The sequence below is a fragment of the Balaenoptera physalus genome (genome assembly GCF_965194825.1).
Source record: "Balaenoptera physalus genome assembly, chromosome: 11".
Taxonomy (NCBI): domain Eukaryota; kingdom Metazoa; phylum Chordata; class Mammalia; order Artiodactyla; family Balaenopteridae; genus Balaenoptera; species Balaenoptera physalus.
This window is the reverse complement of record NC_138896.1, coordinates 1210725-1224747: the sequence shown is the minus strand read 5'-3', so window position 1 is coordinate 1224747 and position 14023 is coordinate 1210725. Positions and strand designations below refer to the sequence as shown.

Genomic DNA, 14023 nt, shown 5'->3' with positions numbered 1-14023 from the left:
TTCCACACTTAGAATCCTTTATGGGGAATTTTAATCTCCATTTGTTCAAATGCCTCTGATTTTTATTAGAATTATCTCATAGAATTTCTCCCCTGTTTTTATACATATATATGTGTATATATTTATGTACGTGTATATGTTTAGATTATTTTTATGACAGTAGCCCGTAAAGCACAAAAGCACAGGGCTGAAAAGGCAGCAGTCAAATAAACATAGTTAAACATAACCTTGATTAACAAATCTCGTTATTCATGGATGACAGCTCAGTTAATAAGTGTCCGTGGCTTGGATACTGAGCCGGAGGTTAATGGCAAGGTGGAAGCAATTGTCGAATCCAGGTTTTCAAGACAAACACACATCACAGCCCGAAAGGCACGCGTGGAATCAAGGCTAGCTAGTCGGCTGTGGTGATGCACTTTGGCTGTTCTCCACCACTGGTCCAGCTGGGAGCCACTGCAAGCTCCCGAATCCAGGAGAGAGGAGGCCCCTCCACTGTGACTTCCGCGTTCGTGATCTGTACGGCCGAAGAGCAGGTGTGGGAGGGGAATATTTTTGGTGGGGTGGGGAATTTTTTAAATGAAAGTTTTATTTTGGCTTCTCTAAATTAGATTTGTAAAACAGATAGATTCACTGTATAGTTACAAGAGAGCACATGTCCAAATGGAGCGGATACTTATAACCACCTAGACTTGGCCTTCAAGCGTCAGCGACATGGAGTCGGGTTCCGCCTGGACTTTATATGCCTTAAAAGCAAGGTGAACATGGGACATGGTTGGAGAGCTGCGCTGTCCATTTGCCGTCAAGGGACATTTTGATGTTGAAGAATCCCAAGCCTTGGTACATTCCTTAACTGCTTGTCTTTCCTCCCTGTGGGATGGATTAAAAAATAAAAAGCAGGCGATGTTTTCGTTTGCACTGGTGATCAGGTCAGGGCAGAGGTAAATAAGTGTGTGAGGAGGTGGGTAAGTCAGTCGTATCCTTATGGGGCCCCTCATTCCGGGAGTGACGGGCCCAGAGTGCAGACGCCTGAAACCTGTCACCTCAGGAGCGTTTCTGCACCGGAAGCCGGAGCTGGGTGGGGACTTGAGCACAGGGGTGGCCGGCCAAGTCACGGGTCACATGTCCCGCATGTGAACAGGAAGGTGAGGGGAGGTGAACCTTTGCCTCGGCCGTGCCATCCATCAGGGAAGAAATGGACCAGATCAGCGTGTGCAGCTGTGTGAGGAGGTGCCGGCCTGGGCGCTTCCCACACAGGGGCCTTTGTGCTGGACACGACGGAGCATCGCGGTGGGCTGCCCAGCCCCGGCTCGGTGGCAGATTACTAACCCACGATCACCGCAGAGCACAGACTTGTTCATCTTCTGATCTGGAGTGTCACCGGTCTTCGTTTACCAGTCAGAGACGATTCACTGTGCTCAGTGGAAATTCAAACAAAGCCTTTCCCTCTGCGTTTTAAAACCAGTAAACTATTCAGTAATAACAAATAAATCTGGAGCTGTATATCCTTTCCCTCCCATTCCCAGGCTGGAGTCTGGGACAGTATGAACTTTAAAGGAAATGCCTAGAAATTGGTAGGTCAAAGGCCGCGGATGGTCGGTTGGAAAAGAAAAGGGCAGATTCTTGGCACTCACTGTGGTGAAAGTGAGGGCCTCCTGCATGCCCAGATTCCCGGTGGGGATGGACCGAGCGCCAGGGAGCTGGTGCCGGTGTCTCAGGGCATCCACCCTCAACCAGTCATCATGTTTTCTCCTTTTATTTTTAGCAGCCCTTGCTTTCTTTCACATGATTAAAAATATGATTTTTTCAAAACCGTTCCAGCCCAACATAGTGTTTAAAAGAAATAAAATAAGCTGAGCAGTCCTGAAAGACCTATTTGAAATGTTATTTTTAGAATGGAAATTCAAGTAAAACACCCTTAAGTACATACACTAATCCCTCAGAAAAACGTTCAGATAGAAATTCTAGCCAGAAGCATAATTTAATTTTTCCTAAAAACTTTGGAAGCATTTTGAAGAAAGCCAAAATGTGTGTGTGTGTGTGTGTGTGTGTGTGTGTGTGTGTGTGTGCACGCAGCCCGTGAGAGGGTCAGCTTAGTTGGGGAGGTGCCCAAAGGGCAGCTCGGGCCAGTATAGCCGGTGTGCTGTGCCATCGTCCCAGGGAAACCCGGAGAGACACAGGCCATGCCAGGGCCCAGGCTGGAGGGTTCCCAGGCAGAGGAGGAGGGTATTCCAGGCTGGGTGGATACCTGCAGGACGCGGACACCAAGAGGGGCCTCTCGCCTCTGCTGGTGCCCACGACCAGGGCACCTTTGAGGAGCTGAACAGCCAAGGGCGCTGGCCCAGGGTCTGACACTTGGGGCCGCACGCACCATCCCGATGAAGAGGACAGCTTGCATTTTGTGCCTTTTTAGAACTGATCAAGCTTTATTATTAATATAATTCATGTAAAAATTTTCAAGTGTTATAAATAAATTCATCAACTATAATCTCTTAATGCAAAACAAAACTGCAGCTCTTTCATGAATGTGAACAAACCCCTCTCCTGCCAGGACGATTTCGTCCGATGCGTCTCAGCATGTCCCTGACCTGGGTCTGCTTCCAGAGTCCCACCCGTGGGCCGCATCTCCAAGGCCTGTGAAATCGCCGAAAGCCTTGTCTTCTGTAGGACAAAAATACAATTTAAAACAATCTGGAAATAGACCAAAATACAAAATATTCACAAGAAAAAACTTCGAGTACAGGAGAAATGTGCGCGTTTTTATTTTTTAGAAGGCTGCCATAAATTGAAATGAATAAAGAAGAATTAAACTTTGCTGATTGTGTTTTCTAAACGAAAATAAGCTGCTCCATTGATCTCAGAAACCTATGTTTCAGCTTATCCAACAGCAGCTAGGGAGACACCAACCAATAGTTTTCTATAAATGTTAGAACAAGAGTTCAATGCACATAATATTGGGGATTGTGTTCTAATGAGGTGACTATTGCTTTCACCTATTTTATTTTGAAAAGTGGGTGTGAGTGATGAAAAAAAATGATTTTTAAAAGACTTTTTATTGAGATATATAGTTGATTTATAATGTGTTAGTTTTAGATGTACAGCAGAGTGATTAAGTTATACGTGTATACGTGTATATACATGTGTATATTCTTTTTCAGATCCTTTTCATTATAGGTTATTACATTGAGTTGTGGTTTGTTTTTTTTTTTGTCTTAGGTTTTTTTCCTAAAGAGACTGCTGTCAGATACCAGCTATACTTACTTTTGTAAAATCTTCATCTTCTGTCTGTATAAACAAAATCTTTAAAATCAGTGTGTGGCTCCAAGCTATAGAAACTCTAGGCCTGGCTGCTACGGTGAGAGCCATCTGAGCTGAGTTTTGGGGCCGTGTTTTGGGTCTTTTACATGCAGCTAGGCTTCCAGCCCTCCTTGAAAAAGCCCATCTGCGAGACGCACCCACCGAGCCCCTGACCTTCAAACACAGCTACTGAAACCTTAACTCTGCGCAGATGTCTTCACTGCCAGATAACTTTTTAAAAGTGCCGTTCGTTATATGATTGTTTTTCCATTAAGGATTGTTGAATATTTTGCTTTACCATGTCACCGCAGTGGTAAATTTCCAACTTTACCGTTAAGAAATTTGGTCCTACTTTGGAGGATAGACACCTGTCCTTAAATGATGTTTTCTTGCCTTCCTTCCATGATTCTTAAATATCCTATGAAAAGGTTATTCGGTGCAGACGCTCTTCAACATCTCATACCTGTGAGCTGTAGTCCAAGGTCCTGCTGCGTGCGTCTCACCTGGGCTGCTGCAGACAGAGGTGCTGCAACAGCTGCCCAGCTTGTGCACCTGGGCTGTACCCAGAGGTCCCCAGATGATTCTGCCGCACTTTAGAGTTGGAGAACCACGACTGCCGTGGTTAGGATAGTGGATCAGATTCGTCGTCACTGTCTGGCTACACAGGTTAAAGCATCTAAACAAGGAGGCCGTTAGCCCTTGGTAGCCAGAGTCACTGCACCAGAATCCGAGGAAGTGAAACTTCACCAGCAGCTCACCCGGCTTCCCAGATAATCAAATAATTGCTTTGCCCTGTTTCGCTTCGCTTCTCCTCTGTAAAAGCCTTGCCCGCCCCGTCCCTGCGTGGGGAACCTCCTGAACACCTTTGGAATCAACGTGTGCTCAGATAAACTCCTGAGAGTTTTTGTGTGCCTCGGTTTACCTGTTAGCCCTGTGCCTGTCCGGTGGTGTGCGTTGGTGACATGATAGTTCCCGAGGGGCAGCTGGGTGCAGCTTTCACGTGGCTCTGCCTCTCTTTCTAGGCCATGTGGTTGATGCTGCAGAACGATGAACCCGAGGACTTTGTCATAGCCACGGGGGAGGTGCACAGCGTCCGGGAGTTCGTGGAGAAGTCGTTTCTGCACATCGGAAAAACCATCGTGTGAGTATGACTGACGGACGTTTGTCAGACATTTGCTCGCTACTCTGCCTGCATTTTGTCTTTTTTCCCCTTTGCTCTTGTAAAGCGTGAAGCAGGGGCTTGGTCCCAGTTATAGTGAAAGTCAAATGTTTGTCACCATCTAACTCAGTTTTTTAAAAATTTCTTAATTTTTAAATACGTTTTTAAGGTTTTTACTTTTTAACTTTAAATTTTGTATCATGGTTTATACTCAGTTTACTAGGACTTTACTGTTGCTAATTGCTATTAACAGATCAATGTGATAACGTTACACAAACTTTTTTCAATACTTTCACTTTATATTTTAAATTTTTGAAACCATAGAAACTTACAGGAAAGTTTCAAATACATGACCAGCATAATTCTTTTCTCTGAACCATTGAGAGTAGGCCCCATCCCCCTGGACTTTTGTGTGTATTTCCTATAAACAGAGACGTTGTCGAACATGAATGCAATGCAGCCATCAAAGTCAGGAAATCGCACTGATAAGTGAGTACTGTCTAATCTGCAGATCTCACTTGAGTCTTGCAATTGGGCCAGCGCTCCCCTTTATACCAAAATGATCCACACACTACATCTACTTGTTGCATTACACAAATTTTGAAGTCAGATTTTTATTGGAATATTTGAAAGATTTGGGGGAAATCCTTCACTACAGATGGAAGATTCTTTTTTGGTGATTGTTTTATTGAGATAAAATATATATAACATAAAATTTACCATTTTAATAATTTTTAGACATGCAGTTCAGTGGCATTAAGTATATTCACAGTGTTGGGCAACCATCACCACCATCCATCCACGGAACTCTTTCTTCTCCCCCAACTGAAACTCTGTTCCCATTAAACCCTAACTCCCCTCCCCCTTCCCCAGCCCCTGGCAGCCACCACTCTACTTTCTGTCTCTGAATTTGATGACTCCAGGGACCTCATATCAATGGAATCACACAATATCTGTCCCTCTGTGACTGGCTTATTTCGCTGAGCCTGATGTCCTCAGGTTCCAGCCCTGTTATATCCTGTGTCAGCATTTCACTCCTTTTTAAGGCTGAGTAATATTCCATTGTGTGGATGGACCACGTGTAGCTTGTCCATCATCCGTTAACACCTGGGTGGCCCCCACCTTCTGGCTGTTGTGAATGAAGCTGCTGTGAACACGCGTATACAAATATGTGTTTCAGTCCCTCCCTGCTTTCAGTTCTTTGGGTTATAAACTTAGGAGTGGAATTTCTGGGTCATATGGTAATTCTGTGTTGAACTTTTTGAAGATCTTTCAGACATTTTTCCAAGATTCCCTTTTAAAATGTAAGAAAGGACTTCCATTTCTAGCTATGATGGAATAATAGAAATCAGGTTAAACCTTCTATCTTGAAAAACTAGGAAACTATATGAAATATATAAAACACTGTTTGGGCAATGGGCAGTGCAGGACCGCGATCCCTGGTAGAAAAGGAACAAGTGAGGTGAGCCCTGCAATCACCTGGCTCTCCTGGAGACATGGTCTCCACCAGGGAGCGTGGAAGAGGAACTTCAACAGAGAACAACCGTTTGCTGAAAGCTGAGGAGGTAGAGGTCAGAATTCAGAGAGTCTGAGGCACCTGGATGTTGTGGAGCCGAGTTCTAGAAAGGTGTGATGATCTGCAAAGAAAAAGAGTTCCCAAAACGTGCATAAGGATCCCACTGAGTCCTTACTGAATATTAAGAAGACATTCCACAAGCTTGGATGAGGAACTGCCCGGGAGGTGGAATTGAAGGTTTCTTAGAGCGTTCCCAAGCTTGGGAGGCACATGAGCTTCAGCCGTAATGGAGAGACCTCGTTCTCACTCAGTGACCATCCTCACTCAGAGGATGAAGTAAGATTCCAGAAGGGCTGTGCCTCAGTGATGGGACTGATCCCCAGAGTAAAGGCTGCTCTAGACCCAGGCTAACAAAGCTTAAACACAAACTTCAAAGGGATCAAACTGGATACAAATAACTTAGCCTTTGACCATTGCAAAGCCCAGTGTTCTTCAAAGGAATACAGTAAAATCTAGACTCAAAAGCATAAAGTTTTTTTTTCTTTTGATTTTTATTGGCGTGTAAGTTGCTTTACAATGTTGTGTTAGTTTCTACTGTACAGCAAAGTGAGTCAGCCATACGTATACATAGGTCCCCTTTTCTGGATTTCCTTCTCATTTAGGTCACCACAGAGCATTGAGTAGAGTACCCTGTGCTATACAGTAGGTTCTCATTAGTTATCTCTTTTATACAGAGTATCAATAGTGTATATATGTCCATCCCAGTCTCCCAGTTCATCCCACCCCCCCGCCCTTCCCCATTGGTATCCATACATTTGTCCTCTACGTCTGTGTCTCTATTTCTTTTTTTTTTTTAATAATATTGTTTTTATTTTATTATTTTTTTATTTTTATTGTTTTAATTTATTTACTTATTTTTGGCTGTGTTGGGTCTTCGTTTCTGTGCGAGGGCTTTTTCTAGTTGCGGCAAGCGGGGGCCACTCGCTATCGTGGCCTCTCTTGTTGCGGAGGACAGGCTCCAGACGCGCAGGCTCAGTAGTTGTGGCTCACAGGCCTAGTTGCTCCGTGGCATGTGGGATCTTCCCGGACCAGGGCTCGAACCCGTGTTCCCTGCATTGGCAGGCAGGTTCTTAACCACTGTGCCACCAGGGAAGTCCTGTTTGTGGATTTTTTTGATGATGGCCACTCTGACTGGTGTGAGGTGATACCTCATTGTAGTTTTGATTTGCATTTCTCTAATAATTAGTGATGTTGAGTCTTTTCATCTGTTTGTTGGCCATCTGTATGTCTTCTTTGGAGAAATGTCTATTTAGGTCTTCTGCCCATGTTTTGATTGCGTGGTTTGTTTTTTTGATATTGAGCTGTGTGAGCTGTTTGTACATTTTGGAGATTAATCCTTTGTCTGTTGCTTCGTTTGCAAATATTTTCTCCTATTCTGAGGGTTGTCTTTTCTTCTTGTTTATGGTTTACTTTGCTGTGCAAAAGCTTTTTAAGTTTAATTAGCGCCCATTGTTTATTTTTGTTTTTATTCTCATTACTCTAGGCGGTGGGTCAAAAAAGGCCTTGCTGCGATTTATGTCAAAGAGTGTTCTGCCTACGTTTTCCTCTAAGAGTTTTATAGTGACTGGCCTTACATTTAGGTCTTTAATCCATTTTGAGTTTATTTTTGTATATGGTGTTAGGGAGTGTTCTAATTTCATTCTTTTACATGTAGCTGTGCAGTTTTACCAGCATCACTTATTGAAGAGGCTGTCTTTTCTCCATTGTATATTCTTGCCTCCTCTGTCAAAGATAAGGTGACCATATGTGCATGGGTTTATCTCTGGACTTTATATCCTGTTCCATTGATCTGTATTTCTCTTTTGGTGTCAGTACCACACTGTCTTGATTACTGTAGCTTTGTTGTATAGTTTGAAGTTGGGGAGCCTGATTCCTCCAGCTCCGTTTTTCTTTTCAAGATTGCTTTTGCTATTCAAGGTCTTTTGTGTTTCCATACAAATTGTAAAATTTTTTGTTCCAGTTCTGTGAAGAATGCCATTGGTAATTTGATAGATTACATTGAATCTGTAGATTGCTTTGGGTAGTTTTGTCATTTTCACAATATTGATTCTTCCAGTCCAAGAACATGGTATATCTCTCCATCTGTTTGTGTCATCTTTGATTTCTTTCATCACTTTCTTATAGTTTTCTGCATATAGGTCTTTTACCTCCTTAGGTAGGTTTATTCCTAGGTATTTTTTTCTTTTTGTTGCAATGGTAAATGGGATTGTTTCCTTAGTTCTTAATGTTCAGCATTCAACCAAAAATTAGTAGGACTGTCATGAAGGAGGAAAATGTGACCAAAAACCAAGGGGAAAATCCATCAATAAAAACAGACTGAGGAATAAAAAAGATGATGGTATGAGTGCATAAAGAAGGTAAAATAGCTATTATAACTATGTCAAGTATTTTAAGAAAATCATGAGTATAGTGAGGAGAGATAAGGAAATATATTTATTTTTTAAAGAGCCAAATGGAACTTTTAAAGATGAAAAATTAAGTATCTGAAATGAAAAGCTCACTGTTGGCACTGAGAAATAGATTAGGTACTGCAGAAAAAAACCGAGTAAACTTATAGACATAATACTAGAAATGACCGAAGATGAAGCACAGGAAGAAAAAGACTGTAGGAAAAAAAAAAAAAAAAAAGAACAGAGTTTGATTTGATTAACCTGTGAGATAAAATCAGACAATCTAATATATGTGTAATCAGAGTATTGGGGGAAAAGCGGGGAGGGCACAGGAAAAGAATTAAATAACAGCCAAAAATTTCCCAAATTACTGAAAATAAATGCTAAAGAGAAAAAAATTAAAGCAGCCAGAGAAAAAATAGAATTATTTGCAGAGGAACAAATATAGGAAAGTTTTGTTATCAGAAACTATGCAAGGCAAGAAGACCTTGGAGCAACATCTTTAAACTACGGGAAGCAACCTAAACCTCGAGTTCTGTACCCGAGGAAACCATCTCAGAAATGGAGGCGAATTAAAGACTTTCCAGACAAACAAAGGCTGAGATGGTCCATCGCCAGCAATCATTTAGACGGAAGGAAAATGATACTAGTTTGAAGCTTGGATCTATACGGAAGAATGAAGAGCAAGAGAAATAGCCAAAATGTGGGAAAATATAAAAGTTTTCCCCTCGTTTTAAAATTTCTTTGGAAGGTAATTGACTCATGTTGAAAGTAAAAATAATGACAATACATTATGAGGTTTCTAATACGTATGTAAATAAATTGTATAACAACAGTAGCACAAAGAGTGGGGACAGGGTGGAAGCAGTGCATCATTACTGTAAAGCTTCTTACACCAGCTGGGAATTGGTATGATATTACTTGAAGACAGACTGCAATTAGTTAAAGTATGTACTGCACACTCTAGAGAAACTACTAAAACAAAACACAATGAAAAATAGCCATAAGCCAATAGTGGAGTCAAAATGCAATCCTAAAAAATACTCACCTAAAAGAAAGCAGGAGAAGAGGGAGTGTGAACAAACAACAGATGGAACAGATAGAAAACAAATAATAACTATATTGATAATTACATCCATTGTAAATGCTCTAAATACTCTAATTAAAAGGGTGATATAGTTGGACTTGATTAAAAAAAAAAGCAATATGCTGTCTACAAGAGACACACTTTATATATAAACACATAGATAGTTTAAAAGTAAAAAGATGAAAAAATAAAACGTCCAAACACTAACCATAAGGAAACTGGAGTGGCTATATTTATATGAGACAAAATAGACTTCATTTAATTAGAAGGAATAAAGAGTCATTTCATAATTTTAAAGGGTTGATTCTTCATGAACACATAATACTTCTAAATGTAATACTTTTTAACGTATCTACACCCAGTTATAGATACTTCAAAATACTGACAGAACTGATAGGAAAAAAAGACAAATGAACTTTATGCTTGTGTACTTCGACACTCCTTTCTTCGTAACTGACAGAACGAGTAGACAGAAAATATCTGAGGATACAGAAGACCTCAACAACATAGTAAACTTACTTGACCTAATTGACATTTCTAGAGCTTACCACCCAACACACTTCTAAATAACTCACAGGTTTAAAAAGAAATCACAAGGGAAATTAGAATATATTTTGAATTAAATGAAAATGAAAACAGCATATCGAAATGTGTGGGATACTGCCAAAGCAATGCTTGAAGAGAAATTTGTGGCTTTGAATACTAACATTAAAAAAGAAGAAAGAGCCCAAACCAGTTATCCAAGCTTCCATTTTAAGAAGCTAGACAAAGAAGAACAAATTAAACCCAATGCAAACAGAAAGAAGGATATAATAAAGATAAAAACAGAGATCAATGAAGTAGAAAACAGGAAAACAATGGAGAGAATCAGTGCAACCAAAACCTGGATAAACCTCTATCCAGGAAAAAAAGAGAAGACAGAAATTATATGTAGTAGAAATAAAAGAGGGAACATCAGTACTGATCCTCCAGACATGAACAGAATAGTAAGAAAATATTATGAACAGCTTTTTGCCGATGACTTTTTCAAGTTAGAGGAAATGGGCAAATTTCATGAAAGACACAAATTGCCAAAACTGACTTCAAAATATGTATAAATCTTAGTAGTTCTATGTCTGTTAAAGAAACTGAATTTTATACATTTAAGAAAGAAAATAATACCCTTTCTATACTCACTCAGAAGAGAGAACACTTCCGAACTCATTTGATGAGGCCAGCATTACCCTGATGCTAAAAATAAAAATGTTACATGAAAAGAAAGATACTGACTAGTATTCCACGAGAACAAAGAAACATAAAAGTACTGACAAAATATTAGCAAATTGAATCTATCAATATATAAAAAGTTGGTACACCATGACCAAGTGGGATGTATTCTAGAAATGCAAGGTTGGTTTAACATTTGAAAATCAGTGTAATTCACCATATTAAGAAAACAAAAGAGAAGCCATATGATTTTTTTCAACAGAGGCAGAAAAAGGCATTTGACGAAATTTAACAACTATTATTAAAAAATAAAATAAAATAAAATAAAACTTTCAACACACTAGGAATAGAAGGAAATTTCCTCAAGCTGATAAATGACCTCTGAGAAAAACCAACAGTTAACATTATACTTAATGTTGAGAGACTGAATAATTTTCTCCTAAAAATGAGGCTCAGGGCAAGGATGTCTGCTTTTATCAAACCTTTTCAACATTGTCCTGGATCCTAGCCAAAAGAAAAAAACAAAAAGAAATGAAAGGAAGATGCATATCTGTCTTATTCACAGATAGCGTGATGTAGTACATGGAAAACCTAAGTAATCTACCCAAAAAGCTACTAAAACTAACAAGTGCATTTAGCAACATCACGTGATACAAGGTCTATATATAGAAGTCAATTGTGTTTCTATGTACTGCCATTGAACAACTGGAAATTGAAATTTTTAAAAAAGCACATTATCACTTACAATAGAATCAGAAAAATGAAATAGGGTGAACTTAATAAAATACACAAAAGATCTGTACACCAAAATCTAAAAGACATAGGTGAGAGAAATCAAAAAAGCCCTAAATAAATGGAGAGATACACCATGTTCTTGGATTGGAGGACTTGATAAGATGCCAGTTCTCTTCAAATTAATCTGTAGATTCAGTACATTCCTGAACAAAATCACAAGCTTTTTTTTTTTTTTTTGGTAGAAATTGGCAGGCTGATTCTAAAATTTATGTGGAAATGCAAAGGATCTAGAATCATTTTGAAAAAGAAGATCAAAGCTGGAGAACACTTACTCTCTGATTTTCAGATTTCTTTTAATGCTTAATCTGCATGATGTTGATGTAAGGACAGATTTACAGATCGAGGGAACAGACTATAAAGCTCAGAAATAGACACACACTTATATAGACAATTGAATTTTTACAAACTTGTCAAGGTAATTAATTGGAGAAGGATAGTCTTTACAGCAAATGGTGCTGGAATCAGGAATAGCCATATGGGGTAAAAAAAGTGAATCTCAACCCGAGTGTCATACCGCATACAAAATTAGTTGAAATGGAGCAGAGGTATAAATGCAAGAGTGGAAATCGAAAACTGTTAGATGAAAACATGGGAGAAAAGCTTTGCAACTTTGGGGCAGGGAAAAACGTCTGAGGTTGTTTTCTGTTCCTGAGTTACGAGAGTTTTTATGTTTTGCAGATATACTCTCTCAGCCCATGACTTGCCTTTTCGGTTTCTTAACAGTGCCTTGCAAATACCAAAGTTTTACATTTTCATGTAGTTCAATTTATCATTCTCTATGGCTTTTTGTTTTGTGTGTGTTTGCCTTAAATGTTTAGATCAATTGGGGGCAAAGGCAAGGATTTCTTAGGACACCAAAAGCAAGAACCATAAAAGAAAAAAATGACAAAATGAATGTCATGATTAAAAGCCTCTACTTTGAAAGTGACCACTAAGAAAAGGAAAAGGCAAACACTGGTCTGGGAGAAAATGAATGTAATATTTGCATCTGACAAAGGACTTATATCTAGAACATGCAAAGATCTCCCGTAACTCAAAAGAAAGAAGACAAATAATTCAATTTAAAAAATGGGCCAGATGTCTGAAGAGACACTTCACACTAGGAATTCCACAAATGGCCACTTAGCACATGAAAAGATGCTCAGTGAGATCATCATCTAGGAAATGCACGTTCAAACGACAGTGTGATACCACTGCACTCCCTTTGGAACGGCAAAATGGAAAAACTCAACAGAGCCAAGTATTACTGAGGATGCTGGGACAACCGGAACGCTCATGCATCACTAACGGAAGTATGAATAGTTCAGAAAACACTTTGGCTTTCTTATAAAACCAGGTCTATATTTACTACGTGACCAGTGATTTTCCTAGACATTTACCAAAGAAAAATGAAGATGTATGTCCACATAGAGACTTATCCATGAATATGCATAACAGCTTTAGTCCTCATAAAGCGTTAGCTCCCCCAGTGTCTAATCAGCTGGCGGATGATGTGTCCGCACGAGGAATACTGCTCACTCGTGAAAAGGAGTGGACACCTGGCACACTTGGAGGGAGAGCACGGACTGTGTAATTCCACCCATGCGATGCTCTAGGAAAGGGTGACTGGTGCTGATAGGAATCTGAGCGTGATGGGAGAGCGACTGGGAGAAGGAGAGGGCATCTGTGGCGGGGGGGGGGAGGGGGGGGAATGTCTGATATCTGGATCGCAGTGGTGTCTGCATGAGTGCACGCATCTTTCAAAACTCATCAAATTATGCACTTGTGACACATTTTGTTTGTAAATTATACCTCAATATAGTTGATTTTTCAATAAAAGGAATCAAAAAAGAACTTAGGTGCCCATCATCAAGGATATTCAAGTGAGTTTGATCAACTGTTATCATACAGCTATTAAAAATAATGCTGAGGAGAAATTTGAATAACATGAAATATGATTATGACAATATTAAGTGAAAAAAAACAGGATCTGTTGGCTGATCTAAAGTCCCTAAAAATATGCATACAAAAGATTAGAAGAAAACACACAAAAATTTTTAAATGGCAATTTCTACATGGCAGAATTATGTGTGACCTTTAGTGTTCTACTGAATACATTTCTCTATATCCAAATGTTCTATAATGAACTTACATGCTTTTGTAGTAAGACGTCAACTTACACACAATTTTTTGAAGTTAGTCTGGGGTAGTCTTACAAATGAATCCCCAAACAAGACTCTCTTTTGATAAGTGTATGAAACTTGGTCATTCTCCCACTCTGGAGACGATGTGTTGTTTTCAGTCACCAGGTCATCCTTCTGTCCTTCTGTCCGTAGGTAGTCCCATGGGCTAATACCTTTTTTTTTTTTTTTAATATCTAGCACAGTCTTTCACAAACTGAGAATTCTTTAAAAAGGAAATGTCTTAGAAAGGCATTCCATGTCTAGTTCATTTGGAGAATATTGAATATTTTAACCCCTCTTAGAGAATCACCAGTAAGGAATCTGTTTAACTTTGTTTAACCCAGCACTTTCCAA

The 14023-nt window shown here is 39.7% G+C and overlaps 1 protein-coding gene across 3 annotated transcripts in view; it reads left to right on the top strand.

The window, feature by feature from the left end:
* The window catches only part of GMDS (GDP-mannose 4,6-dehydratase), a 484495-nt gene that overhangs the window by 389514 nt on the left and 80958 nt on the right, over positions 1 to 14023 (top strand). For all 3 annotated transcript variants that reach the window (XM_082414754.1, XM_082414753.1, XM_082414756.1), the window contains one exon: positions 4317 to 4435. In XM_082414754.1, the coding sequence (XP_082270880.1) occupies positions 4317 to 4435 (119 nt within the window). The remainder of the gene's footprint in view (positions 1 to 4316; positions 4436 to 14023) is intronic.